Raw genomic sequence first — 27,073 nt, 5'->3', positions numbered from 1 at the left:
CTGGAGAAGGTATTTTGGAAGGACGTGGGAGTCCAGTGTGTGTGAGTTATTCCTGGTGTACACCTGCAGTAACACAGCATGGACAGTTGTTACCCTTCCCTAAGGTTGACTGTGACTGTGTGCCAGCTTAGAGTACTCTGTCTGTCTGCGGTACTTCCAAAGACTTCTAAGCATGGCTTTACATTTACATTTTGTTTTTTGGTGCTGAGGATTGAACCCAAGGCCTCATGCAAGCTCAGCACACACTCCACCCTGAGCTACCCCGAATGCCCATGATTTTCTATGTTTTACATTGGTTGGAACAGACTCTTCCCAAGGAGAAAAGGCAAATCCTGCCACTGAGAACCCAGGTGGTGTGAGCCCTAAAAGTGACCTAATTTCTCCAGATGAACCAGGAGAACAGAATGGCTAGCAATCAACTATCACTGGATTCAAGTCCCAGCTCTGCCATTGCCCGCTGTGCGTGCTCCAGCAAGTGGCTTACTTTCTGCATGTCTCAGTTTTGTTATTTGTAGAATGAGGATAGTTGTCGCTCCTTCCTGGGTTGCTATAAGATTTAAGTGAGGTAATGTGTGTAATAAAACCATAGCACAGCACTCGGGACACAGAATGCAGTCCTGTATCGTTACTGTGTTGATCCTTCTGGTTGTAATTATGATCCTTATCACTCAGAGCCATCGTGCGGCTGGCTGGCTACAATGCCACCACCCAGGACATCCTAAGGCCTTCGGAGCTGTTGGCAGGGGTCAAGGCATACATCGCTTTCATACAGTCCCTGGCCCAGTTCGTGGGTGCAGATGCTTCCAGAGTCATCCGCAACGCCCTCCTGCAGCAGACGCAGCCGCTGGACTCGTGCGGGGAGCAGACCATCACCACTCTCTACACGAACTGGTCAGTGCAGCTCGCCCTTCCCTGGCCTTGCCTCTTTGTGAGCATATCTCTCTTTACACAGGAGGACCAGAGGGCCTCCAGGGTCATGGACTCCCAAATGGAGGCTGGTTTCTGTTTGAGGATCAGGGCCATAGCTGGGGAAATGCAGAGCTCTTTCTTCACTATATGCTGGGTGTGGTGGTGCATGCTTGTAATCCCCGCGCTTGGGAGGCTGAGACAGGAGGATCGCACAGGTTCAAAGCCAGCCTCAGCTACTTGGTGAGGCTCTCAGCAACTTGGTGAGACCCTGTTTCAAAATAAAATATATTCGGGGACTTCCGGGAAGATGGCGACCGAGAAAAGCGGGGCTTAAGAGCCTCGCTAACAACCAATCTCCATTACCACAAAATCAGCGCCTTTCATAGCCAGAAAACACCATCACCAGAGAAACAAAAAAATCACCAGGCTCCAGAGAGAAAGCGGTCTGAGAACAGAGCTCAGAGCCACAGAGGAGATACATCGGCCTCACGCCCGAGGACGCGGCAGCAGCGCCATACTGCCGGCAGCAGCGGCAAATTCACCTGATGGCTACAGCAAGCCGAGGTGAGCCGCTGCGGAACAGCCAGGCGGGATTTTTTAGCGCAGGGAACATCTAAAGCTCCCAGTGGCTGAGCTCAGCACACGCTGCAAGAACTCAGAGTGGAATTCAAAACCAAGAAGAAATAAGCCAGCCTCACGGCCGAGGGCGTAGCAGCGGCGCCATATTGCCACCGGCGGCAGCAGCAGCGAATTCAACGAGTCCAGTACAGCTACATCTGCAAACTCAAGAACAGTGAGTCAAATTGCGGGCCACAGAGGAGAAATCCCAGTACTGTACTTCCTGGGACTTGACCCAGTGGGGGAGTGGCGGTGGCAGAAATATCACACCATATGAGAACGTGCAACCTGGCACCCCCCATAGTTTAAAGCAGCCTCTATCGACTCTCTGGGTCAGAGACTCTGTGATACAACCCAGTAAAGGAGTAGTGGGGTCTGAGATACTACAGACTCGAGATCCAGAGCACCTTAAGTGAAGTCATAGTGACCCAAGGGAAGAACCCAGAGAAGGCACAAACTTCCGAAATCATGGGAAAGAGGAATAACACTGGAGCAATGAATGCCCACAACCCCACAACATCAGAACCCGATAAAACAGAAAATCAGAGATTTCTAGAAGATCAAATCTGGAAAATAACTGTAGAAATAATAGAGGTGCTTCGAAAAGAACTCAGAGAGAGCCAAAAAGAGATAAAGGATGCAATTAATGAAGTAAAGGCCTCAATTCAAAGCACAAACAACCGATTAGACCACATGGAGAACAGAATCTCGCTCTTAGAAGATAATCATTCCAAAAATGAACGCATAGTTTCTAATCTAGAAAAAAATATCCAACAGCAGGAATCTGACATTGAAGAAATATGGGCCCATTTTAAGAGAGCTAACCTAAGAATAATTGGAATAGAGGAGGGAAAAGAAAGTGAAACCAAAGGGATCAACAATCTCTTCAAGGAAGTAATAGCAGAAAATTTTCCAAACATAGAGCAAGAGGTCGATACACAGATCCAGGAAACTTATAGAACTCCCTTTAGACAGGATCGGAGAAGAGGATCCCCACGCCACATAATTGTCAAAATGACCAATGTGGAAGCCAAGCAGAAAATCTTAAAGGCAACAAAAACAAAGGGCCAAGTGACATTCAGAGGCAAACCAATTAGAATCACTCCAGACTTCCCAAATCAAGTCATGAGAGCCAGAAGGGCTTGGAGTAACATATTCCAAACTCTGAAAGAAAACAACTTCCAGCCAAAAATGTTCTACCCAGCAAAACTTTCTATCAAATTAGATGGAAAAATAAGAAGCTTCCATGACAAACAGAAACTGAAGGAATTTATGTCTTCAAAACCAGCGCTAGAGAAAATACTCAAAGAGATTAATTACAAAGAAGAAATAGGTAACACACTCCAGAACCAGAGAAACAAGATTTTCCATCCAACAGACAACTAAGATTGGTTATCTGTGGAGAGTCATTATTTATGTTAGTCTTTTACCTATCTCTAAATTGTATTGTTTGCCTTTATTGTTGTTAATTTTTAGGATTTCTAGTTGGAATATTAATATACCTTCAGATATAGCATTTGGAAATATTTTATCCAATTTTATTAGTAACTTTTAACTCTGTTTACATTGTCTTTGGATATACAATATGTTTTTTATTTTTTAGGGAGTTTGTATACTCTTCTGTTGCCTGTGCCATTGAAATCATATCCAAGAAATCACTGCCAATTTCAATGTTGTGAGGTTTTATGACCCAGATTTTCTTCTAAAAGTTTATAGTCTTAAGATTTATATTTAGGTCTTTTATCTATTTTGAGTTAATATTTGTATATGGGATTAGGTAAGGGTCCAATTTTATTCTTTTCCATGTAATTATTATTTTTTAACAATATTTAGTTAAGAGATTATTATTTCCACCATCAAATGTTCATGGAAACCTTGTCAAAAATAACTTGATAATATAGGGAAGAATTTAGCTCTAGGCTTTTATTTAACTCCAATGGTTTACATATCTGCCTTTAGAACAGTACTACACTGTTTCAATTATTGTATCTTTATATGGTTTGAAATCAGAAAATATATATCTTCTAGCTTTGTTCTTTTTCAAGATCGTTTTGGGTATCTAAAACCCATATTCCATATTAGGATAGATTTTTTTCTGAAAAATAAATATATAAATATATGATAGTTTCACCTAAAAAAAAATAGAAAAAAAATATTCTCTGGTAAGAAAGAAAGCAAAAAGAAATATTGAAATGTTATCTTTAAGTCATCAAAAGCTTGGTATCAGACAAATGAAACTTATGTGAGATTATCATTTTTAATTTTGGATAATTTGCTATAATACTAGATGTCAACCACTAAGCCAAGCATGGGAAGGAGGGATGGGGAGGGAACAGGGTGGGGATCGGGTGGGGGCTGACTGGGCGATGTGTGCATGTATGTCTACAAAAGTTTGTATCCCACTATGATGTATGAATACAGTGCACCAATTAAAAAACAAAAACAAAAACAAAAAAAAACCAAAATAAAATATATTCGGGAGGCTGAGACCAGAGGATTGAGGTTCGTGGATAGCCTCAGCTACTACTTAGCGAGGCCCTCTGCAACTTAGTGAGACCCTGTTTCAAAATAAAGAATAAAAAATAGGGCAGGGGGTGTAGCTCAGAGGTCAAATGTCCCTGAGTTCTGTCCCCAGACCCACAAAAATAAATAAATAAATAAATAAATAAATAAATAAATAAAGTATAAAAATAGGTCTGGGAGTATATAGCCCAGAGGTAGAAAAGCCTCTGGGTTCAACACTCAGTACCACAAAAACAGTAAAAAAAAAATAAGTAAACTTCACTATAGAAACTGGATGTGGTGGCACATGCTTGTAATTCCTGTACTTGGGACGCTGAGACAGGAGGATTGTGGTTCGTGGACAGCCACAGCTACTTGGTGAGGCCCTCCCTCTGCAACTTAGTGAGACCCTGTTTCAAAATAAGGAATAAAAATTAGGGCCAGGGATGTAGCTTGGAGGTAGAATGGCCCTTGGTTCCATCTCCAGTACCACTAAAAAAAAAAAAACACCCAAACAACAACAACAACAACAACAACAACAACAACAAACAACAACAACAACACATCACTTCACTATAGCACCAGTTAACCTACCCTGCAACTATTTGATCTTTTTCCTCTTTATCTCCAGCTTTTGAAAAATCTCTGGTATTGGTGATTGAACCTAGAGGTGTTCTTCCTCTGAGCTATTCCCTAGCCCTTCTTAATTTTTTTTTTTTTTTTGGTGGTGGTACTGGGGATGGAACCCATGGGCCTTCTACCTCCGGGCTACACTCCCAGATCTATTATATATATTTTTTATTTGGAAACAGGGTCTCTTAAGCCAGCGGAGGCTGGCTTTGAACCTGCGCGATCCTCCTGTCTCCGCCTCCTAAGTGCAGGGATTACAAGCGTGCGCCACCACACCCGGCTTAAATTTTTTGTTTTTATTTTCTTATTTTTATTTTTTGGGGAACTGGGGATTGAATCCAGGGCTATTCTACTTCTGAGCTACACTCCCCGCCCTATTTTTAATTCTTTATTTTGAAACAAGGTCTTACTAAATTTTGGATGGCCTCACTAAGTACCTGAGGCTGGCTGTGAACCTGTGATTCCTCCTGTCTCAGCCTCCCAAGTATTGTGATTACAAGCATGTGCCACCAAGCCTGGCAAATTTTTTTGGTGGTACTTGGGGTGGAACCCAGAGGCTTTCTACCTCCAGGCTATACTCCCAGACCTATTTTCTATTTTATTTGGAAACAGGGTTTCACTAAGTTGCTGAGAGCCTCACTAAGTAGCTGAGGCTGGCTTTGAACCTGTGTGATCTTCCTGTCTCAGCCTCCCAAGCGCGGGGATTACAAGTGTGGGCTACCACTCCCTGCTAAATTTTTTGTTTTGAAACAGGGTCATGTTAAATTGCTCAGTGCCTCACTAACTTGCTACATGGACTTGAACTTGCTATCCTCCTGCTTCAGCCCCCTAAGTACTAATTATAGGCTAATATATAGTTCTTAACCTTCCTTTCCTAGATTTTTTTGGGTAGTACTGGGGATTGGACCCAGGGGCAGTCTGTCTCTGAGCTATGCCCCAGTCCTATTTTTAAAAATCCTTATGGCCCGGCGTGGTGACACATATTTGTAATCTCAGTACTTAGGAGGCTGAAACAGGATGATAGCAGGTTTGTGGCCAGCCTCAGCAACCTTGTGAGGCTCTCTGCAACTTAGCAAGACCCTGTTTCAAAATAAAAAGTAAAATTGGGCCGAGGGTATAGCTCAGAGGTAGAATGCCTCTGAGTTTAATCCTCAGTAACACACACACACACACACACACACACACACAATTTATTTTTATTTTTATTTATTTTTATTTTTGTGGGTCTGGGGATGGAACCCGGGGGCATTTGACCTCCAAGCTATACCCCCTGCCTTATTTTTTATTCTTTATTTTGAAACCGGGTCTCACTGAGTTGAAGAGGGCCTCACTAAGTAGCTGAGGCTGTCCGCGAACCACGATTCTCCAGGTCTCAGCCTCCCAAATGCTGGGATTACAAGCGTGAGCCACCACGCCCGGCTTTTTTTTTTTTTTTTTTTTTTTTTTGATTTTTAGGTACTAAGAATTGAACCTAGGTACATTCTACCTCTGAATTACACCTTCAGTCCTATTTTATTTTCTATTTTGATTTTTTTAAATATTGGGGATCAAACCAAGGGCATTGTGCTTGCAGGGCAAGTGCTTTACTGAGCTATATCCCACCCCCATTTTTTATTTTGAAACAGCGTTTTGCTAAGTTACTGTGCTCTGGCCTAGACTCTGTGATCCTCTTGGCTCAGCTTCCCAAGTACTGGGATTACAGGCACGTGCCACCTTGCCTGGCTCCTTTTCTAGATTCTTACTGTTTCAATTTCAATGTTCTCTATTCCTCTTTCTGATATCCTCTTATTTTTCTTTTGGCCCTTTATTCTGTTTACTGCTATCTCTCTAAAACACTATCTCCTCATCCCTAGCCATGGCCATGTCAAGTCTAGTAGACTGTGCTTAATCGGGAAGGGGCTATCTCCCAACAAGTGGAGAGGTGGAATCAGTACCCTTTCCCTTGAGATTTTTAAGGCCTGAAGAGCCGGATCCTACCTCCCCACGCCACTGGGTGGCGCTCTTAATCTAATATCAGTTTAGTAGGAGTCTGCAGAACCCCCTTGAGTAAGAAGAACAAAGTTTGCAAATACAAATATCAATGGGGTCAGGCAGGTAAGGTAAATGATGTCTTAAGCTGGTGAGGACTTTGAGGAGTTGGAGAAAGGATGCCCTTGTAAAGGGGACAGCAATCACTTAGCAACATCCGAATGCTGTTCTCTAAATTCTTTTTTTTTTAATGAAAAATTTCTGTTTCAAAAAATTGACAACTAATTCAAATTAAAAGAAAAAAAATATACCTGGTGGTTGGGTTTGGCCTACTGGTGGTTAGTTTGTAAGGCCTACGGAATCTAGACGCAGAGCTGGTGCCTGGTGAGTGGCAGGGATTGGGTAGTCCCTCCTCTGGCTGGAGTCAGCCCCTAAGCTTGTCCAGAGGTCAGGAGGGAGGGTTTGCAGAGCTGATGAGGGTGAAAGCATTCAAGGGGCTTCTCTCTCCCCAGGAGGTTTGATTTGAACCTTCTGTCCAAGATCCTAGCTCCTCATTCCAGCATTCTCATTGAAGAGGCTAGGGCTAAGTATATTTCAGAGGAGCCAGATTAATAGGATGTGGTGGGGGTGCTGGAGTGAATCCAGGGCCTTGCCCATGATAAGCAGGTGCTCCATCACTGAGCCATACTCCCAGTCCCCTGTAGGATCTATTTTAATGCGAAGTTGAGCCTGTCTTACCTGCGGAGGTTAAGGGTAAGGGAATAGACTTGTTAGGAAAGAGCAGGGCTGCAGGGGGGAACACACACCATTGCATTTGACAGTACAGTGCGATAGATGCCCTGCACATTAGAGGCAAAGTAGAAACATGCCTGTGTGTGTGTGTGTGTGTGTGTGTGTGTGTGTGTATGTATGTAAATGTGTGTGTATGTAAATGGGTGTGTGTGTGTGTGTGTTACTAGGGATGGAACCCAGGGGCATTCTACCTCTGAGCTACACCCCAGCCCTTTTTACTTATTTTTGTTTTGAAACAGGGTCTCCCTAGGTTACTGAAAATCTTGCTGAGTTGCTGAGGCTGATCTTGAACCTGTGATCCTCCTGTCTCAGCCTTCCAAATACTAGGATTACAGGCACGGACCACCATGCCTGGCTCACTCTGTTTTTGATTTAACAGCTTGGGGTGTTAATTCGTGTGTTGGACTGTCTCCTTTGAGTCTCTTCTCCCTACCCTAGTCTTTAGTGGAGGGAGATTCTCTTCTGGGCCCCACTGGTGGTGAAAGGGAGCCTGGGCAGAGAGAAGGGATTGAAACTAATCTGTGCTTTCTTGGACAACCTTGTAGGTACCTAGAAAGTTTGCTCCGACAGGCGAGCAGTGGGACCATTGTCCTCTCCCCAGCCATGCAGGCCTTCATCAGCCTCCCCAGAGAGGGAGAGCAGAACTTCAGTGCAGAGGAGTTCTCAGACATCTCAGGTAAGCCCAGCGCCTGGCCCCTTGTCAAGTTGCTGAGCCTTTGACGTCAATACCTCAGCCTGTAGACCCCATCTCAGTTCTACTTTCTGCCCAGAGGGACACCCGTTCCACACTCTCCTCAGCATCTCTGCTAGACTTTTGGTACATAGATTCTCAGCCAAGCCTAGAATTGAGGAATGGACTTTGGGGTTGAAGGTAGAGAGGGAAAAGGAGGAGTTAGGCAAAGATACTCAAGTCGCTGAAGGGGATTATTTTCCAAAGGGTGATACATGTTTATTCTGTTTTTCCACAAAGAATGAAGGAGTAGCACCTTGAGTGATGGGTGAAGGATAAAGTGTAAGAAGTGTGGTCATTAAACAGTGGTCTGACGTCAAGGAGTCAGCTTCCTTCGGGGTACATTTTAGAACCTTAGCCAATGTTTGTATTGCTGATGTTTAATAGCAACAGCGATGATGAGCTGACAAATGGCATTTATTGTGGGCTAAGTTCTAAATGTTTACACGCAGTATCCCACTCAGCCCTCACAACAGCCTGGAGGTAGATACTCTTATTATCCCCATTTTTCAGATGAAGACAGCAAGATACAAAGAGGTTAAGGAGCTTGCCTAAGGCCACACATTCATAAATCTCAGGACTAGACCTGCCACTCAAGGCAGTCAAACTCCAGAACACTGTAGGGCTGCTTCCCAGGGTATAGAAATGTGTGCATGCATGTGTGTGTGTGTGTGTGTGTGTGTGTGTGTGTGTGTGACATAACGGGTGTGGAGTAAATAAATTCTGAAGCTGATCCCTTTTTAAAGACGACATGAAGCCATACAGATATTTTTATTTTTGTTTTCTTTCCCCCTTGTACTGGGGAATTGCACCCAGGGGTATCTGCCAGTGAGCTATGTCCCAGCCCACTTTACTTTTTATTTTTTTCTATTTTTTTAATAAATTTTATTTGGAAACAGGGTCTCTTAAGCCAGCTGAGGCTGGCTTCAAATCTGCTCGATCCTCTAGTCTCAGCCTCCCAAGAGCGGGGATTACAAGTGTGCGCCACCACACCTGGCTTACTTTTTATTTTTGAGACAGAGTCTCGCTAAGTTGCTGGAACTTGTGAACCTCCTGCCTCAGTCTCACAAGTAGCTGAGATTGCGGGGCACACCACCACACCCAGCCAGACCCTTTTTAATAGACTGAGTGATTCATGAGCTATTCTACTTCTCTCTTCCTCTCACCTCCATATAAATCATGGGCTGCACATGGTGTCTGGTACAGGCAGAAGATGTTTGGCGATGTTAAGAAGCCCAGAGTGCACAGTTGTGCTTTCTGGTTCTGCCTCCTTACCATCCTTTTGATTTATCAGTAAGCAGATACCCGCTTTTTACCCACTAGAGGGTTTAGATGTCCCCTTCGTATCAACTCTACCCACATTCTGTAGGCAGCCTCTAAAATCCACTTTAGGTCTTGCTGACAACTGACAAGCAGCAGGAGGTAATGTTCATTACCCCTTCTACCACCCCCACCCCAATTTCCCTGGGTTGCCATGGTGATGGGGCAATGCTACTGCAAAAATAGATAGACAGAAGAGAAGGATGTCCTAGGGTTACTAGCTGGGGGTGGAGGAGCCTGGAGTAAGGAGGTTCAGCGTGTCTCCTCTGTCAGCTACACAAAAGAAGATTCCATTCCCTTTCCCCTGTCAGCTTAGCTAAGTTGACCAGTTAGGAAGTCCGTTTATAGTTCTCAGTTCAGTTATTCCTACTGCAAATAGGTGACTCTAAAAATGTCTAGTGTCTACTCTGGACAAGGCTCTGTGTCAGCTGCTGTGACCAGGTCGGCTTCCTCTGTCATTGGTGGAGGCGGATGGAGATGAAGTGGTCCTCCTTCAAAGACTTGAGTGTGGAGCCTTGACTTTCTTTTCTCTTTGAACCCTGATTAATGATACGCAACTTGCTTTTCTTCTTGTTACTTCTGGTCTTTCATGGTTTCTCCTGCCGAGATGGCCCATAGCCAAAGACTACAGCTACGGTTCCTATCTGAATTTGTCACTTGTGTTTCAAACATGGGATTTCCCCAGGTGGGTTTTATTGAATTCATGAAGGGCAAGAGCAGGCTGGTTGGGAAGGATTAGAGGACAAGAGAACTTATTTACTATTATTTATTTACTTATTTATTTTTGTGCTACTGGGGATTGAACCCAGAGGCAGTCTACCTCTGAGCTATAACCTCAGTCCTATTTTATTCATTATTTTGAAACAGGGTCCCGCTAAATTGTTGAGGTTGAAGCCGGGTGTGGTGGCGCACGCTTGTAATACCTGGGCTTGGGAGGCAGAGACAGGAGGATCGTGCAGGTTTGAAGCCAGCCTCTCTGGCTTAAGAGACCCTGTTCAAAAAAAAAAGGGGGGGGGTTTGGGAGTGTAGCCTGGAGGTAGAAGGGTTTCCAGGAACCCCAGTACCACCCTCCAAAAAATTATTGAGGTTGGCTTTGAATGTGTGTTCCTCCTGTCTCAGCCTCCCAAGTACTGAGATTATAGGCATGTGCTACTATGCCTAAAGGAAAAGAGAATTTTTTTTTTTTGGTGGTACTGGGGTTCCTGGAAACCCTTCTACCTCTGGGGTACACTCCCAGACCTATTTTATACTTTTTATTTGGAAACAGGGTCTCTTAAGCCAGAGAGGCTGGCTTCGAACCTGTGTGATCCTCCTGTCTCCGCCTCCCAAGCGCGGGAATTACAAGTGTGCGCCACCATGCCCGGCCTAAGGAAAAGATAATTTAAAGGAATAGAGAGGCTCTGGCGATGTATGCTGGTTATGAAAAAAAAAAAAAAGTTAGCTCAGAAGGGGAAAACTCGGACAATGGCACATTCACCAAGGGAAGGAGAGGAAAGACAGAGGAAAAGCTAGGCTCTAGATAAGGAAAGAGTTGTCCCAGCAGGAAACAGTACGGAGCAGGAGTGCACTGTGCTGGGTAGTTCTTGGACCTGCCCCCATGTGATTAAGTGACCTCGGACAAACTCCTAACCCCCCTCCATTGTCCGTAACACCATGATGAAAATGTCTGTGTTCACACCTCGCAGTGCTGGTAATAGTTAACATCGTAAGGACCCTGTATTTGTATATATCTTTATAGTTTTCCAAGTTTTTAAATGTAGTATCTTTATCCTCAAATTATCTCTGTGAAGAATTTATGAAAGATATTAATTTTTCATTTTATAGAGAAGTAAACACACTCAGAGATTAAATGGTTTGAGGGCTTACATCTAATAGAGCTAGTGTGGCTAGTACGGCAAGTGAAAAACACAGGTACTATGTAAAGGGGCTGGGAAAGGGAGAGTCACATAAGAAGGTAAATAGTTATTGAAAAGAAAAACTGCGAAGGGACAGTCAGCGATCTGTTTTATTCAGCGCCCTTCAGGATGGGTCCACCTGCGGTGGGAAGGGATCAGTCCCCGCTCGGCCGTGGGAGTCATCTGGGTTCTCAGGAGGAAGTAGTCTAAGCCAGTACTTTGGGGATGGGACTAAATGTGAGAACACCTCCCCTCTCACAAGATGCGGGGCAGACTCTCTCTGCCTTTAGGGTTCTGCTTCCTGTCTGCGCAGAGGTCACGTGGGTGAGGAGGTCACGTGGGGGAGGGACCCCGACTTATCAGTTATCACTTATTTTAAGTCTTGGTGTGAGTTCCAGTGGGAAGAGGGTAAACTGTGCTGTGGGCAGGCCACGCCTGTCACCTGAAGGTAAGATTTCAGGTCAGTTTTGCTCCTTAACTTCGCGCCTCTTTCTTGCTGGACATTTTAAATGTTCAAGTCAGCATTGTGCAAATGCTCCAGTGTCCTCCGAGTCTCACTGGGGACCTCTGCAACTCTATTCCAGAGATGCGGGCCTTGGCTGAACTCCTGGGTCCCTATGGCATGAAGTTCCTGAGTGAAAACCTGATGTGGCACGTCACCTCTCAGATCGTGGAGCTGAAGGTGTGGTGGAAACAAGCCCCTGGGGAAAGTCCCGCTTGGGGAGCAGGGGCAGAGGAAGGAGACTGAACGGAGGAAGGTGCAACTTGGGTCTGTTTCTTTTCCGCTCAACGTCTCTGTGTTCCTGGGCTACAGAAGCTGGTGGTGGAAAACATGGATGTACTCGTCCAGATCAGGTCCAACTTCAGCAAGCCAGATTTGATGGCGTCTCTGCTGCCCCAGTTAACTGGTAAACACCTTTCCCTCAGGGAGTAGAAATGGGGAATGGCATATGAATGACAGAGGTTTCCAGGGGCCTTGGCTGGTCTGAAGAAGCAGAACCATCGGTATTCTCCTAAGTGCCTTTCTCCCATGATCTTCCTTCTTCTCAGGGGCTGAAAATGTGCTGAAGCGCATGACCATCATTGGAGTTATCCTCAGTTTCAGAGCCATGGCCCAAGAGGGGCTTCGGGAGGTGAGTGTGCGGGTGGGGTCGGCACGGGAAGTTATGGAAGGGTCGGTGAGCATTGAAGAGAAGCAGATGAACTTGGCAGAGGCCCTGAAGATCCCCGAGGGTAGATGAACTTAGGAGGCCTGGGGAGGGATAGCATGGAAGGCTGGCCAGGCTCCGCCTGAGCCAGACCCTTTGTCTCCACTTACTTTTGAAGGCGCGGGCAGCTGCCCTGTGCACTCACGCATGGTATTTTCCTCTAGGTTTTCTCTGCTCACTGTCCGTTCCTCCTGGGTCCCATTGAGAGCCTGAAGGAGTTTGTCACTGCAGACACAGACATCAAGGTAGGGAGGTGTCGGGTGGAACCAGTGGGGAGACGTTTGCTGTAGGGAAGGATGTGGCAGGTGTCTAGGGAGGAAGAGGGCTCTGCAGGGATAAGAGGCCGGATTCCAATAGGAAAATGGGTCAGGTGAATACTGTTGGCTAGAGAGGGCAGAGATGGGGAGACATGGGGGATACTGAGAGAAAGGGATCGCTGTGAGGGCAAGGGAAAGGTGCCTGGAAGGAGAGGGGTGATATCTGGGAGAGTATCCTCAGGTTTTTGTCTGAAATGAGCAGTGTGCAAACCAGATGGCAAGCTGTGTGCAAACATGTCCCCTCTAGCCAGGAGCCTGGTACTTTGTGTCAGAAGACTTGCTCCTACCATTCCCACGCACACCACCTCCCCTCACAGCTTCCTTTCTCTTCCTGCCCCTTTCCTCCTTCCAGTTCTTAAACTTTCTGGTTCTCCTACGTCTGTATCACCTGTCTCAGGCCCCCACTGTGCAGGACAGGGAGAGAGGAAGAAGGGCTTCTACAGACACTGGAGTTAGATGTCCACGCCCTCCCACACGTCTTTCAGTCAGTCTGTCTTCAGAATCATCTGGAAGCAACGAGTGTATTGTGCAGGAGATTTAGCCAAAGCCTGGGGCCAAGGTCCCTCCAATGCTAAGGGCAGGCTACTTCTTTGATAATGGATTCCTTTCAAGGAGAGCAATCTGATACAGAAAACTGGTGAGCAGGGAGAATTAAAGCTGAAGGTGGGCCAGGTGGTGCAAACCTGTAATCCCAGCTATCCAGGAAACAGAGGCAGGAGGATCGCAGGTTCGAGTTTAGCCTGGGAAACTTAGTGAGGTCCTATGAAAAAATCAAAAGGGATGGAGGATGTAACTCAGTGGTAGAGTGCTTGCCTAACATGTACCAGTCCTGAGTTCAACTCAAGTACTGGAAAAAAAAAAGAATTAAAGTTGAATGTTAAGAAAAACATTCTTATCTCAAAAACAAAAGGGTGATGAAGTTCCCCTCCACCTGCCTGAAGTCACATGAGTGCCTGGTGGCTGCGGGGACAGCGGGCACGGGGGCAGCGGGCAAGAGCTTCAGAGGGCTGGCTGCCCCTTGAGCAGTCTTTGATTTTATGTGGAGCCTGAGATTTTGGCAGCTGCTTTGTTGGGGCTGAGCGCTCCAGCCTGTCAGGAGCTTGTCTAGCTGCTCTCTCCTGGGCAGCTCTGGTCTTTAGGCTCTGTTTGCCTGCAAAAATAAGCAGGTGTGGGCAGAGAAGGGGGATGGCCTGTCCATCAGAGCTTCTGTACTGCCTCAGAGGGGTGAGAAGATACGGAGAAGAGAGAAGTGAGACCCTCTAATCATTCCTTTCTCCTTCCAGGAAGCCACGGATCATGAAGCAGGCCCCCAGTCTGCCTGGCTGTGGTTGCCGCAAACAGGCTCACCTGGGTTGTAGGGGATTTAAATAATGGGCAGAGCACAAGGTGTCCAGGATTTGCTACCATGTCAATACCATGAGCAAAGCGTGTGTATGTTGAAATGTCGGTGGGGTTCTTTGCACAGAGATGTGCTGTTTAGTTGTCCAGTGTTGAGATAATTATTCTTGTTTCTTCAGAACTTTATTTTTGTGGTACTAGGGATTTAACCTTGGGGCACTGTGCCGCTAAGCTATACCCTAGTCCGTCTTATTTTTTGCTTTTGAAACAGAGTCTCACTAGGTTACTGAGAGTCTTGCAAGGTTCCTGAGGGTAGTCTTGAGCCTTAGATCCTCCTGTCTTAGCCTGTCAAGTACTAGGATTACAGGCATCAGCCACCACGCCTGGCTTCTCAGAACTTTTTTTTCCCCCAGTATTGGGGATTTAACCCAGGGGCATTCTAACTCTGAGCTATACCCCCAACTCTATTTTGTATTATTTATTTATTTATTTTTGGTTGTACTGGGGATGGAACCCTTCTACCTCTGGGCTACGCTCCCAGACCTATTACATATTTTTTTATTTGGAAACAGGGTCTCTTAAGCCAGCGAGGCTGGCTTCGAACCTGCATGATCCTCCTGTCTCTGCCTCTCAAGTGTGGGGATTACAAGTGTGCGCCACCACGGCCGGCTATTCTTTATTATTATTGTTCGATGGCATAAGAAGCTTCGATTAAGTTTCTAGTATTATTACTTTTTTTATTTGGTGGTACTGGGGTTCCTGGAAACCCTTCTACCTCTGGGCTACACTCCCAGACCTATTTTATACTTTTTTATTTGGAAACAGGGTCTCTTAAACCAGCGAGGCTGGCTTTGAACCTGCATGATATTCCTGTCTCCGCCTCCCAAGCACAGGGATTACAAGCGTGCACCACCACACCCGGCTATGTTCTTTATTTTGAAACAGGGTCACATTAAGTAGCTGAGGTTGGCCATGAACCTGTGATCTTCCTGTTTCAGTATTGGGATTACAAGTGTGTGCTACCACGTCCGGCTTCTCAGAACATTTTAAAGGTTTTTTTTTTAACCTCAAAAGTAGTATAAATATTTAGTGTAGGAGTAGAGTTTTGGGGTACACCGTGGGAACCTGATTCTAAGTGCAGTGGGGAATTCAGGTATCAATTAGTCTTCATTGAAAGTCTTCTATGTACTTAATAGTGTGTTAGATATTAGAGAGGAGCCAGACGTGGTGACACATGTTTGTAATCCCAGTACTTGGGAGGCTGAGACAGGAGGATTGGAGGTCTGTGGCGAGCCTCAGCTTCTTAGTGAGGCCCTCCACAGCTTAGTGAGACCCAGTTTTAAAATAAAAAAGTTAAAAATAGGGCTGGGAGTGTAGCTTGGAGGTAGAATGGCCCTAAGTTCAATATCTGGTACCGTAAAAAAAAAAAAAAAGAAATACTGGAGAGCTGGGTGTGGTGGTGTACGCTTGTAATCCCAGTACTTGGGAGGCTGAGACTGGAGGATTGCTCAGTTCAAAGCCGGCCTCAGCAGCTTAGTGAGGCTCTCAGCAACTTAGTGAGACCCTGCTTCCAAATAAAATATAAAAATAGTACTCGGGCATGGTGGTGCACACTTGTAATCCCAGCATTTGAAAGGCTGAGATAGGAGGATCTCAGTTCGAGGACAGTCTCAGCTACTACTTAGTGAGGCCCTTTGCAACTCAGTGAGACCTTGTTTCAAAATAAAGAATAAAAAATAGGGCTGGGGGTGTTGCTTGTAGAATGCCCCTAGGTTCTGTCCCCAGTACCACACACACACACAATATATATATATATATATATATATATATATATATATATATATGAAATATTTTTATATATATAAATAGGTCTGGGGGCATTTCCTGGACATAGAAGGCCCCTGGGTTCCACCCTAAGTACTATACACCAAACAAACAAACAGATATACTAAAGAGAATAGAGAAAAATGCAAAATTCCTGGTTTAAGATAAAGGAAGAAGAGGAAGAGGCATACTATTTGCTCTGTTAGTCACTAAAGCAGGTGCTTTATACTTCAAGTCTAAGTTAGTGTTTATAACTTTATGAGGTGGGTATTATTATTACCCCAGGTTTCCTGACAAGAAAACTGAGGCTCAAAGAGCTTAAGCAACTTTTAGCCCAAGTTACAAATAATAGTGGCATTGCTAGGATTTGAACCAGGATCTGCTTTTTCACCCCAAAGCTGCCTTATCCCTTCACTGTGCCACAGGGTTTTAAAAAATTATAATCTATTTGGTGAGATAAACCAACTAATACCAGGTGCTGTGTGTGACCAATGCTAGGTCAGTGGTTGGGCCAAAGTAATGAGGGAGGCCTTTACAGAGATCAGATTTGAGTTGTGTCTACAGGACAGGTGTCACTTAGCTGTAAGGGGAGGAGAGGAAAGGTTATGATAGAGAGGGAAAGAAGTGAAAGGACCAAAGTATGAAAGAGAGAAAGGAAATTAAAGTTCGGAGACAGTGAATACATTTTCCTGGCTGCATTGACTGAATGAAGCTTTTTGGGAAGTGAGGTTGAAAAGTGAATGTGTACTGTGGAGTGTCTTGAATGCCAAGCCAAGGTGTTAGACTTTTTTTTCTTTTTCTTGTAGGCTAGGGAGAGTTTTGAAAGGAATAGAAAAAAATGACAGTACACCCAAAGTGTAAAGTGTGTGATCCAGGAATCCTGGCAGCTCGGAGCTTCTGCCAGGCGCTCTTCTCCTGGGATTCCTCTCCAGCGTGCTGTTTTCTTCTCTACCAGGTGACCCTGAGCATCTTTGAGCTGGCATCTGCTGCAGGGGTGGGCTGTGACATCGACCCTGCCCTGGTGGCTGCCATTGCCAATCTAAAAGCTGGTAAGATGGGGGAAAGGGCAGGGGTGGGCTTGTGCTCTACTTTGGGGCAGGAAAATGTCAATGTCAATGTCAAAGAAGCTTTTATGCTGGGTATGATGGCACATACTTGGAATTCCAGTACATGGGAGGCTGAGACAGGAGGATTACAGGTTCGAGGTCAGCCTTAGCAACTTAGTGAGGTCCTGTTTCCAAATAAAAAATAAAATAGGGCTGGGGATATAGCTAGGAGGTGGAATGCCCCTGGTTCAATTACCAGCACCAGCACCAACCAACCAACCAACCAACCAATAAACAGCTTTGAGTAAGGAAAGACTTTAAGTGTAGACCCTTAACTTCCAGAAAATAATTACATAGGTGATTTAGGTCTCTCCTCGGGTTCCAATCTGTAGATCTGCCTACCAATCAACTAAAAGTGATGCTTTCAGCCGGCTGTGGTGGCCCGCTGAATCCTTGCGCTTGGGAGGCGGAGACAGGAGGATTGCACAGGTTCAAAGCCAGCCTTGCTGGCTTAAGAGACCATGTTTCCAAATAAAAATATAAAATAGGTCTGGGAGTGTAGCCTGGAGGTAGAAGGGTTCCATCCCCAGTACCACCAAAATAAATAAATAAATAAATAAATAAATAAATAATAAAAAATAAAAAAGAATGATGCTTTCAGTGAGAGCCTGAACCAGGCACAGCGGCATATACCTGTAATCCCACTACTTGGGAAGCTAAGACAGGAGAATTGTAGGCTTCAGAATAAAAAATAAAACAAAAAAGGCCGGGGATATAGTTTGTAAGTAGAATGCTCCTGGGTTCAATCCCCAGTACCAAAAAAAAAAAAGAATCAGTTTGGTTCTCAGCAAGTGTTCAAAGGAACTTACAGTCTGGTTGGAGAAATAGGATTAATGCCAATGAATCAATGAGGGAACAATCCAAAACAGTATATGACTTCCTGCTAAATTGTGTGGTAGAGCATCGAAGCTCCCCATGGTGATCTCCTGCTTTTCCCTCCCACTTTATCCACACCTGTCTCACACCTGTCTCTTACCTTTTCCATCACACATTTCCTCTGATTAGCATATTCATACTTCCACATACCCAGAAGAGGATAGAACCCAGCTGCTTAGCATTCAACCCTTTCAGAACTGACAGAGTCAACCTCTTTTCTTCTCTGATGGTTGGTGAGAATCTTTTCTCTCCTTCCTGCCTCTCTACCCCTGCAGGCAGCTGACAGGTGTCCTAAGACTCCGTGCAAGCAGAGCCCTTGACTAAGAGTTTCGCGTTGTCACCAGGGGCTCCCTCCAGGATTCGTGCCCCTTGCTATGAGCAGATGCTAGTCCTGTCCTTTGGTAATGACAGTGTGCCCACATAGCTTGATAGAGTGTGTTCATAGGTATTTTCTCCTGTGATCACAATTCTGTGAAGTAGGGTCCCTGCAGAAAATAACTCTTGTTTGCTGATCTTATTCACTTTCCCTCTTGTCCTTTTTCGCTCTCATCAGATGGTTCATCCCCTGAAGAAGAATATAAGGTGGCTTGCCTGCTCCTAATCTTTCTCGCCGTCTCCATCCCTCTTCTTGCCATGGATCCCTCCTCCTTCTACAGCATTGAGAAGGATGGTAAGTGAGAGCAGATATGAGGGGCTGAGGCTATTTGGGTCCGTGTCCTGACCCTGGGAGAAGACACCAAGTCATTTATCTGGAACATGCAGACTTCTGATTCAAGAACAAAATTCGGTTTCAAAAAACACTGGAGAAGGAACTATGCATATGATTATTTTCCAGTAAAACATCATAGTACATCCTTCCTCTAACCCCCATACATCTCCTAGTCTTTTTGGTGTCACAGAGGATAACCTAGCCTGAAAAAAATGAGAAAGTGCCAGTTATGGCCAGTCCACGGTGCCTGCCTTGTCATTTCTGTTTCTCTCTCCCGTGTCAATAATATCCCAGGTTTCAACAACAACATCCATTGCTTGACCAAGGCCATCATCCAGGTGTCTGCTGCCCTCTTCACCCTCTACAACAAGAACATTGAAACTCACCTCAAAGAATTTCTGGTGGTGAGTGAGTTTAGACTATAAGGAATGGACGAATGGATGCAAAGGCTGGCGTTGGTTTGACTAACATTCATAAACGGTTATCGCTGAACAGGCTTTTGGGAGTAACCTCCCGCCTGTCATTCAGTGAACGGCAAGAGTCTGCTTTGTGAAAGACAGGAGTTTGTTCTGAACTCCCTGAGAGCTGATGTTCCAGCCTCTGCCTGAATACATAGAAGAATTGCTGGGCAAAGGGGGAGAAAATCTTGAGTTCTGCCACTATGAAAACTTTCAGGCTCTTAATTTTCCCATTTATAAACTAGAGAGATTAAATTGAATCCATTATTCATCACCTAAGTGTGCATCAGAATATCCTGGAGAACTTGTTAAAATAGTCTTGATCTTTACCCTAGACCTACTGAATCAGAATATGCTGAGGTGAGGCCAGGCTTCTGTGTTTCTAATTTTGGTCTCCAGGAGATCATCAGATGCACATTAAAGTTGTAGAGATACTGTGTTTTATAATCTGCAAAGCACTTCTAACTCTATTCTGACAGTCAATGAGTAATTTTTAAACCGTGTTATAAATCAGAATCACCTGCATTTCCAAAAAGTTCCCAGTAGAAATTGATCCTCTCTGTCCCGGGATCTTACTTTGAGAGCCACTGGTCTAGATTTTTAAGGATTGGAGTTTATAACCAGGCAGCAGATTACACGCTGGGTTCTGTCTAATTTGCTTGAGACGTCATTTCAAAAGTATTTTTAGCCAGAGTCAGGCTCTCCACAACTGTCACCATTGATCTTAGTTTTGCCTCTGGAAAAATACAAAACAAATAGTTTCCTTCCATAGTTGAAAGGGGCCCTCAAGTTTTGCTAAGTTCTCCTTAAAGGAATCCCACTTCTATACTTCTGATGCATGGGCCTTTACCCACTGCCTGCCTGAGCATTCTCAGTAAGACGGAGCTTCCTAAACCTGGTGTGGTGGTGCACGCTTGCAATCCCAGTACTTGGGAGGCTGAGACAGGAGGACCTGGGTACTCAGCCAGCTTAAGCTACTTAGTGAGCTAGCTGAAGCTACTTAGTGAGAACCTGTTTCTAAATAAAGAAAAAAGAAAAAAACAGGGCTGGGGTTATAGCTCAGAGGTAGAATGCCTGCGGGTTCAATTCCCGGCACCACACACACACACACACACACACACACACACACACAAAAGCGCTTCTCGAACCCTTGCAAACCATGGTCCTAATTTAAGAATTATGACCTCATTTTTCTTCTTCCAGGAGAAAATAATACATCATATATATATATATATATATATATATATATATATATATATATTTTTTTTTTTTTTCTTTCAGGAATTATATTCTTTTCCTGAAAAGTACATATCAGAGACTGTAGGTTGGTTAGAGGGTGTCTAAGCTGGGACAACCAACCAGCTAGGATAGGCTCTGAGCATCTTTAACATAAAAAAGATTCACAGCAGATTTCGAAGATGGAGTGAGAAGAGACCCCCCCTCCTTTTCTTTTATCCTACTTGTTAAATGCGGGTAACCTGGGCCTGGGTATGAATCACATCATTCACCCTCCCTCTTTGATCTGGGGCCTGGAGGTGAATGGAGATGACAGCCATCTGGGAGTTGACAGGAGAATACCAAGAAGAAATAGTGCTGAGTCTGAGTCTCTGAGGGGAATCAGAGGCCGGTTCTGGCCCCCGCTGGGTGGGGAGTCAGCTGTAAAGAGCCTGGTGACAGAGGTGTCTGGAGGCTGCCTAGGCGAGGGAGTCCTCTCCTGGCACACAGTAGCACTAGCCTTTGTTCCAGATTCTTCCCTTGCCCCAGGTGACCCCTCCCCTCCTCCTGCAACCTTCTGTGGTTGGCACTGGCGGGCTGGTTTACAGGCGGTGCACGTCTATGAAACCTACAGGATTGCTACCTTTCCACCTGGTCTTCAGGCACTTCTGAACCCTCCTCTGTGATCTTTCTTTTTAACTTCCTGTAGCCTGGGGCTGTCCTATTCTGACCCCCGTAAAAATCTGCCTTTTTACAAATGCTTTCCTTGCAGGTGGCCTCGGTCAGCCTCTTGCAGCTGGGCCAGGAGACTGACAAGCTAAAAACCAGAAACCGGGAATCCATTTCTCTGCTCATGCGCTTGGTATGTATCTTGTTTAAGCTGATGAGGGAAAAGAGAGGAAGAGCCAGTGGGAAACTCCTTTTAAAGGCTTTGGGTCCCCACCATTGTCATCACCCAAAAGCATTTACTAAGAATTTAATTGTGCTTGACTCTCTGGGTCCAGTCCTCATGTCTGGTGAACATCCTAGACGTGTCCTATAATCCCAGAGCAGTATTCAAGACTGCAGAACAGGCCGGGAGTCGACTGGGCCCTTCCTGCGGTGTTCCTGATGCGGACCTGGCGGCACAGCTGTCCCTTATCAGTTACTATCTGTCCAGCACGTGTTTGGTTTTACCTGACAACTTCCTACCACTTTATTTCTGATCTTTAAAAGTACTAGCTAGCTCACAGGAAGAAAGAAATTTTAGCCCTAATCCTGGGCCCAGTGGGCCTTGAATCAGGCAGCTCCTGCTGTCTCCCTTCCTTGCTTACCAAACTGGGCTTGCTTCTACTCTGGCAGAAAGTTCTGGAAACTCTGACTCAGTTGACTTTACACAACCTTTTCCCCCCTCATGACCCTCTTGAACATAATTACTCACTCTTATCCTGAAAATCTGATTTTCCAGGTTGGTCCCAGGAAAGGCTTTTGCTCTGAGCCTGTATTTTATTTTATTTATTTCATTTCATTTTATTTGTGCTACTGGAGATTGAACTCAGTGGTATTTCTATTTTTTTGTTACACCCCTAGCCAAATTTTATTTTTTATTTGGAAACAGGTTCTCACTAGGTTGATGAGAGTCTCACTACTTGTGGAGGCTATTCTTGAACTTGCAATCCTCCTGTCTCAGCCTCCCAAGTACTAGGATTACAGGCATATATGCCACCCGGCCCAGCTGGGCCTGTGTTTTAGAGGCTCTCCTTTTTTTTTTTTTTTTGGTGGTACTAAGGGTGGAACTCAGGGGCTTTTCTACCTCCAAGCTATACTCCCAGACCTATTTTATACTTTATTTGGAAAGAGTCTCACTAAGTTGCTGAGAGCCTCACTAAGTAGCTGAGGCTGGCTTTGAACCTGTGTGATCCTCCTGTCTCAGCCTCCCAAGCGCTGGGATTACAAGCATGTGCCACCACTCCCAGCTAGAGGCTCTCTTCTGACCTATGGGGAAAGGATATGCCCACCTGGAACCTGGGCCTCACCTTAAAGCCCATATTAAAGATATGTAGGTCCAGGCATAGTGGCACATGCCTGTAATCCCAATCCTTGGGGGACAGAGACAGCAGGATTGCAGGTTCAAGGATAGCCTCAGCAACATAGTGAGACTCTCAGCAACTGAGTATGACCCTGTTTCAAAAAAACAAAAAAACACAGCTGGGCATGGTGATGCATGCTTGTAATCCCAGTACCTGGGAGGCTGAGACTGTAAGCTGGCAGGTTCATGGCCAGCCTCAGCTACTTAGTGAGACCCTGTTTCAAAATAAAGAATAAAAAAATAGGACTGGGGGTGTAGCTTGGAGGTAGAACGCCCCTGGGTTCCATCTGTAGTATTACAAAATAAAAAAAAAGGTACGTGGAATCTCATAATCCCTAAATCCATCCTGCTGAGGCAGACTGAGTTTCTTCTAGTGTCTAAAGAATGTATGGCTGAAACTTCAATGTGCAGGCAGGGAAGTCTACAAGTACATACAAAACACTCTAAGCTGGAGTGAGAAAGGAGGTTAGAGCTAGAACCCGGCTCCTTCCCTTCACCCTGTTCTCATATAGAATTCTGAGAAGTTTAAAAACTCTTAATTCGGGTTTAAACTTTCATGAAACCACAAAGGTATACTGTGAAGGTTGAAAGACAGAACGTAAGGGTTTGTTAGTTTTGTCATTGGTATGCAAACCTCCACTTGTACTCTTGGCCAGGGCCCAGCAATTTTAGGGGAGGCATTCTTGGGACTCACTCCAGGTCCCCTTCTTTAGATATTCTGAGTGGTATCTGTGTTTCTGTTTCTTCAGCTAGAATAAGGCCCAGGCCGTGTAGGGATTGTGATGGAGGAGAGAATGGAAGTGGGGGATGTGGAGTGCGAGGGCCAGGGAAAGGAGGACTGAGGAAGGCAAAGGCCAGATGCAGGGAAGGTGGCCTACAGCATCAGGAGCAGCAAGATTCTTCATCCATAAAAGAGGATGATGATCCTGATGATGGAACAATTAGAATCCCTGAGATAACATGTGTGGAAGTGCCTCGTACACAGCAGGTGCTCAACAAATGCGGCTCCTTCTGGCTGCTGCTCCTCTTGGTTTCCCCTGGCAGTTCTCTGAATGGTCACTCAGCCCACCCTCTCTGCTTTGACCCCCACAACCCCAGCCCTTGCCCCCTCGTGTGGGAAACTGTCTGCCCCTTGGGGTCTCCCTGGGAGGTGGCAGAGGTGGCAGGAGCAGAGCTGGGACCAGGTGCTTTTTGTTGACGGTGGAGATTGGAGGGACTAGCTACTGCAAAGCAATTTAAATGCAAATGTTCCCACAGAGAAATTGGAAATGACTGGAGGGGAAGGATTCCGAGCTAAGCACCTCAGGTAGCCCAGATTCCGGCCAGCCCTTCTTTCTCTGGGGTTTTTCTGTCTTCACTGTCAACCCTGGGCAGTGGTTACCCCAGTGTCTCCAGCCTGTTCCTGGCATGGGCTTCCTGGGGGGAAAGAGGTGGCTCTCAGAGAATCATGCAGTCTTTGATGTCGGAACTGGACCACATCTTGGAAATTAGTTCAGTACTTTCAGTCCGTAAGAGAGGAAACTGAGCCAGGTGTGGTGGCACATGTTTGTAATCCCAGTATTTGGGAGGTTGAGACAGGAGGATTACAGGTTTGAGGACAGCCTCAGCAACGTAGTGAAGGTTTCAGCAATTTAGCAAGACCTTGTTTCCAAACAAAAAAATAAAAAGGGCTAGGGGTAGAATGCTCCTAACTGGGAGGTAGAATGCCACTGGACTCAATCCCCAGTAAAAACACACACACACACACACACACACACACACACACACACACACACACACATGAAAACTGAGGAAGGAGGGAAAGATAATGCTCAAGGCCTTCCCTATAATACGTATGCAGATTTGAGGCTAAACCTAAGTGTTTTGGCTTCCTCTCTAGGGCTTTTTCCACTACGATGAACTGTCAGTTGGGAGCCCTGTGATTCTCTTGAGCTGCTGGGAGAACAGGAGGTCACGGGCCAGTGGGCCGTACTGAGCCTCTCCCTAAGGGCAGTGGCCTGGAGAAGACTGCACGCTGTCTTAGGGTCTGGGTGTCTTGCTGAGAGGGGATTCTTCTGTTCCTAAACCTAGGATCAGGCTGCAGTTCTGTGGCAGATTTTCTTTTCTTCAGGCTGCAGAGGCTGTTGTGGGTATCATGAGTGCCTGTGTTTGAGAACAGCAACATCTTACAAATGGTAAAATCTGAAAGGACTTCAGAGAGAAAGAGAGAGAGAGAGAGAGAGAGAGAGAGAGACATTTCAGAATCGATAAAGTAGATTTTCTTTTCTCAGTGGATTTTCAGAACCTGAAATACCAGACCTCTTGGGGAGGGGCCCATCTGTGTGAATCTCCGTGTGTGTGTGTGTGTGTGTGTGTGTGTGTGTGTGTGTGTGTGTGTGATTGCAGATTGAATCCAGGGCCTTCTGCGTACTAGGCAAGCACTCTGCCACTGAGCTACACCCTCAGCCCTTTTTAAATTTAGTTTGAGACAGGGTCTTGCTGAGTTGTCCAGGCGGGCCTTTAATTTGTAATCCTCCTGCCTCAGCCTCCTGAGAAGCTGCGATTACAGATGTACACACTCGCCCCTCTACCGTGCCTGATTAGAACATGTTTCTAGTTCTGTAACCTCTTGGACACACCCTTCTTCTTCCCCAGGAATAGAGCCTGTCAGCTGGACACTGGGCTGTGCGATTCTTTGGAAACATGTTTCCTCTGCTTGACCCACCCCGAAACCCCACCCCCTCCCCTGCCCTGGCCCTCAGTCTTATCCAGGCTTCCTGATCTGTCTTTCTGCCTGGCTGTGGGGGCTGCTGGGCTTACCACAGCACGCAGGCTTCTAATTAAACTAATTAATCATGCCTGCTCCTTTATGCAGCTCCTTACTGTTCCCCAAGCACTGTACTGAGAGAGGGAGGAGACCGAGGCCCAGCACAAGAGGACCCGTGTGGATTCCAGACCCCTCTTTCTTGGCCTGCAGTGGCAATTGCTCCTCTCGCTGGAAAGCTTTATAACTGGAACTTTTACCCATCTTCACCTGCATCTGTGCTGCCCTCCCACATATAATTTAATATCCACTAATATCCAAAACAGGAGCGAATGGGGTTTTATTGGCACTAGGAAAATGGCTTATTTTCCCCTGACTTCTGCTTCAGTGCTCTTCACGTTTGTACTGACAGAGGGGACCAGGGCCATTGTAATGGAGCCAAGGGGTCCGCATCACCTTCCTGGAGCCAAACCCAGTGAGGGAGGAAGGGGAAGTGTGATTTGGAACCCCGCACGCTTGTAGCTCTAAGGGCCACAGAGGATGCAGGGACTGCCTGAAGGGAATAGAGTGTCCAACCTGAGCACCCCCTCTCTTGGCCCTGTCTGTTCCAGGTGGTGGAAGAGTCATCCTTCCTGACGCTGGACATGTTGGAGTCCTGTTTCCCCTATGTCCTGCTTCGGAATGCCTATCGAGAGGTGTCCCGGGCCTTCCACCTGAGCCGGCTGCCAGCTAGTACCCACTGAAGGGCCTTTGGACCTGCCGAGGCCCAGCCACAGGGGAAGCTGTGGCCATTTCCTCAAGGGTGGGAGTGGGGTTGGGTCTCTAGGGAGAGGGTCAGGCGCCAGCCCTGATGAGCAGATGTATGGAGGAACCACCCAGGAAGTTACAGAGAGCAGAGCAGGCTGGAGGGTGGAGTGTGGAGCCAAATCTGTGGCTTTTTACCAGGAAAAAGAAAAACAACAGCAACAAAAACAAAGCAAGTGACATGCCAGCATATTTCCTATCTTCTGGTGACCAGTCTGACAGGCTTGGGTCTCTGCGACCTTCATCACTATTCTAGGGTAATGCTGGCAGGCAGAGATGATCAATCATCATATTAAACCATAATGAGCTTATAATCTTCCCACTGGAGCTGCTATTGTCTTCCACACATTCATTAGGACCATTATCTTCTCTCTTCCGTTTTAAAATGAGCTCGGCAAACATTCAGCTTCTCCTCCTGCAGGGGAGCAGCAAAGGGACCTGTTCCCCTTGGCGGGGCTCTACCCTGCCTCTGCTTTGCTGCCGGCCCATATGGCGGGGTGAGGGGGAAGCGCCCTCTGGGAGTTTGGCCGTCCACCTGCTCCCACCTATCGTGGGTCACGCGTGAACTCGCCGCTCTCACCCCACCTGCTTCCCCTGTGGTCCTCCACAGCCCAGAGCGGAGGGACAATCTAGGTCAATCCTAGGGGGCACAGGGGCCGAGTGGACCAGACTCCTGTGGGGTTCCCCTCCCACACCCTTAGGGGGCTGACCTTGCTCTTGATAGGAGGGACCGATTTAACCCCAAATCCTCTTGTCAGCCTGGGTACAGCTGTTGCTCCAGGCAGGGATTTCTCTTCTAGATCTCACATTTCACAGCTCTCATTAGCTTGTAAGGCCCTGAGAGTGGGTATCCTTGAGGGAGCATGAGCTGTTTCAACTTAGCCCTTTTCTGCACTAATTAGAATTTCAAGTGTCACAGAGCCTGGGGCATTCAAGATAGCACTAAACTAGGTTTAGTTAACTCCGGCAGGGAACAGTGGCCCCATCCATCAGTGCTGTGCACCCACTGGCAGGGAGGACTCGAGCAACAGATCATGTGTGTC

At 46.1% G+C, this 27,073-nt stretch overlaps 1 protein-coding gene across 1 annotated transcript in view; it reads left to right on the top strand.

The window, feature by feature from the left end:
- The window catches only part of NCKAP1L (NCK associated protein 1 like), a gene marked incomplete at both ends in the record, with an annotated part of 61,336 nt that extends 35,367 nt beyond the window's left edge, over positions 1–25,969 (top strand). The window contains 11 exons of the mRNA XM_080705539.1: positions 673–891; positions 7,965–8,095; positions 11,949–12,046; positions 12,179–12,272; positions 12,415–12,497; positions 12,737–12,817; positions 17,007–17,100; positions 18,587–18,703; positions 19,037–19,146; positions 21,188–21,277; positions 25,838–25,969. Coding sequence (XP_080561665.1) covers positions 673–891; positions 7,965–8,095; positions 11,949–12,046; positions 12,179–12,272; positions 12,415–12,497; positions 12,737–12,817; positions 17,007–17,100; positions 18,587–18,703; positions 19,037–19,146; positions 21,188–21,277; positions 25,838–25,969 — 1,249 coding nt within the window. The remainder of the gene's footprint in view (positions 1–672; positions 892–7,964; positions 8,096–11,948; positions 12,047–12,178; positions 12,273–12,414; positions 12,498–12,736; positions 12,818–17,006; positions 17,101–18,586; positions 18,704–19,036; positions 19,147–21,187; positions 21,278–25,837) is intronic.
- Between the last annotated feature and the right edge of the window lie 1,104 nt (positions 25,970–27,073).

This window comes from Muscardinus avellanarius, assembly GCF_963383645.1.
Source record: "Muscardinus avellanarius genome assembly, chromosome: 11".
NCBI lineage: Eukaryota > Metazoa > Chordata > Mammalia > Rodentia > Gliridae > Muscardinus > Muscardinus avellanarius.
The sequence above is the reverse complement of the archived record's forward strand: the minus strand, read 5'-3'. Positions and strand labels throughout refer to the sequence as shown.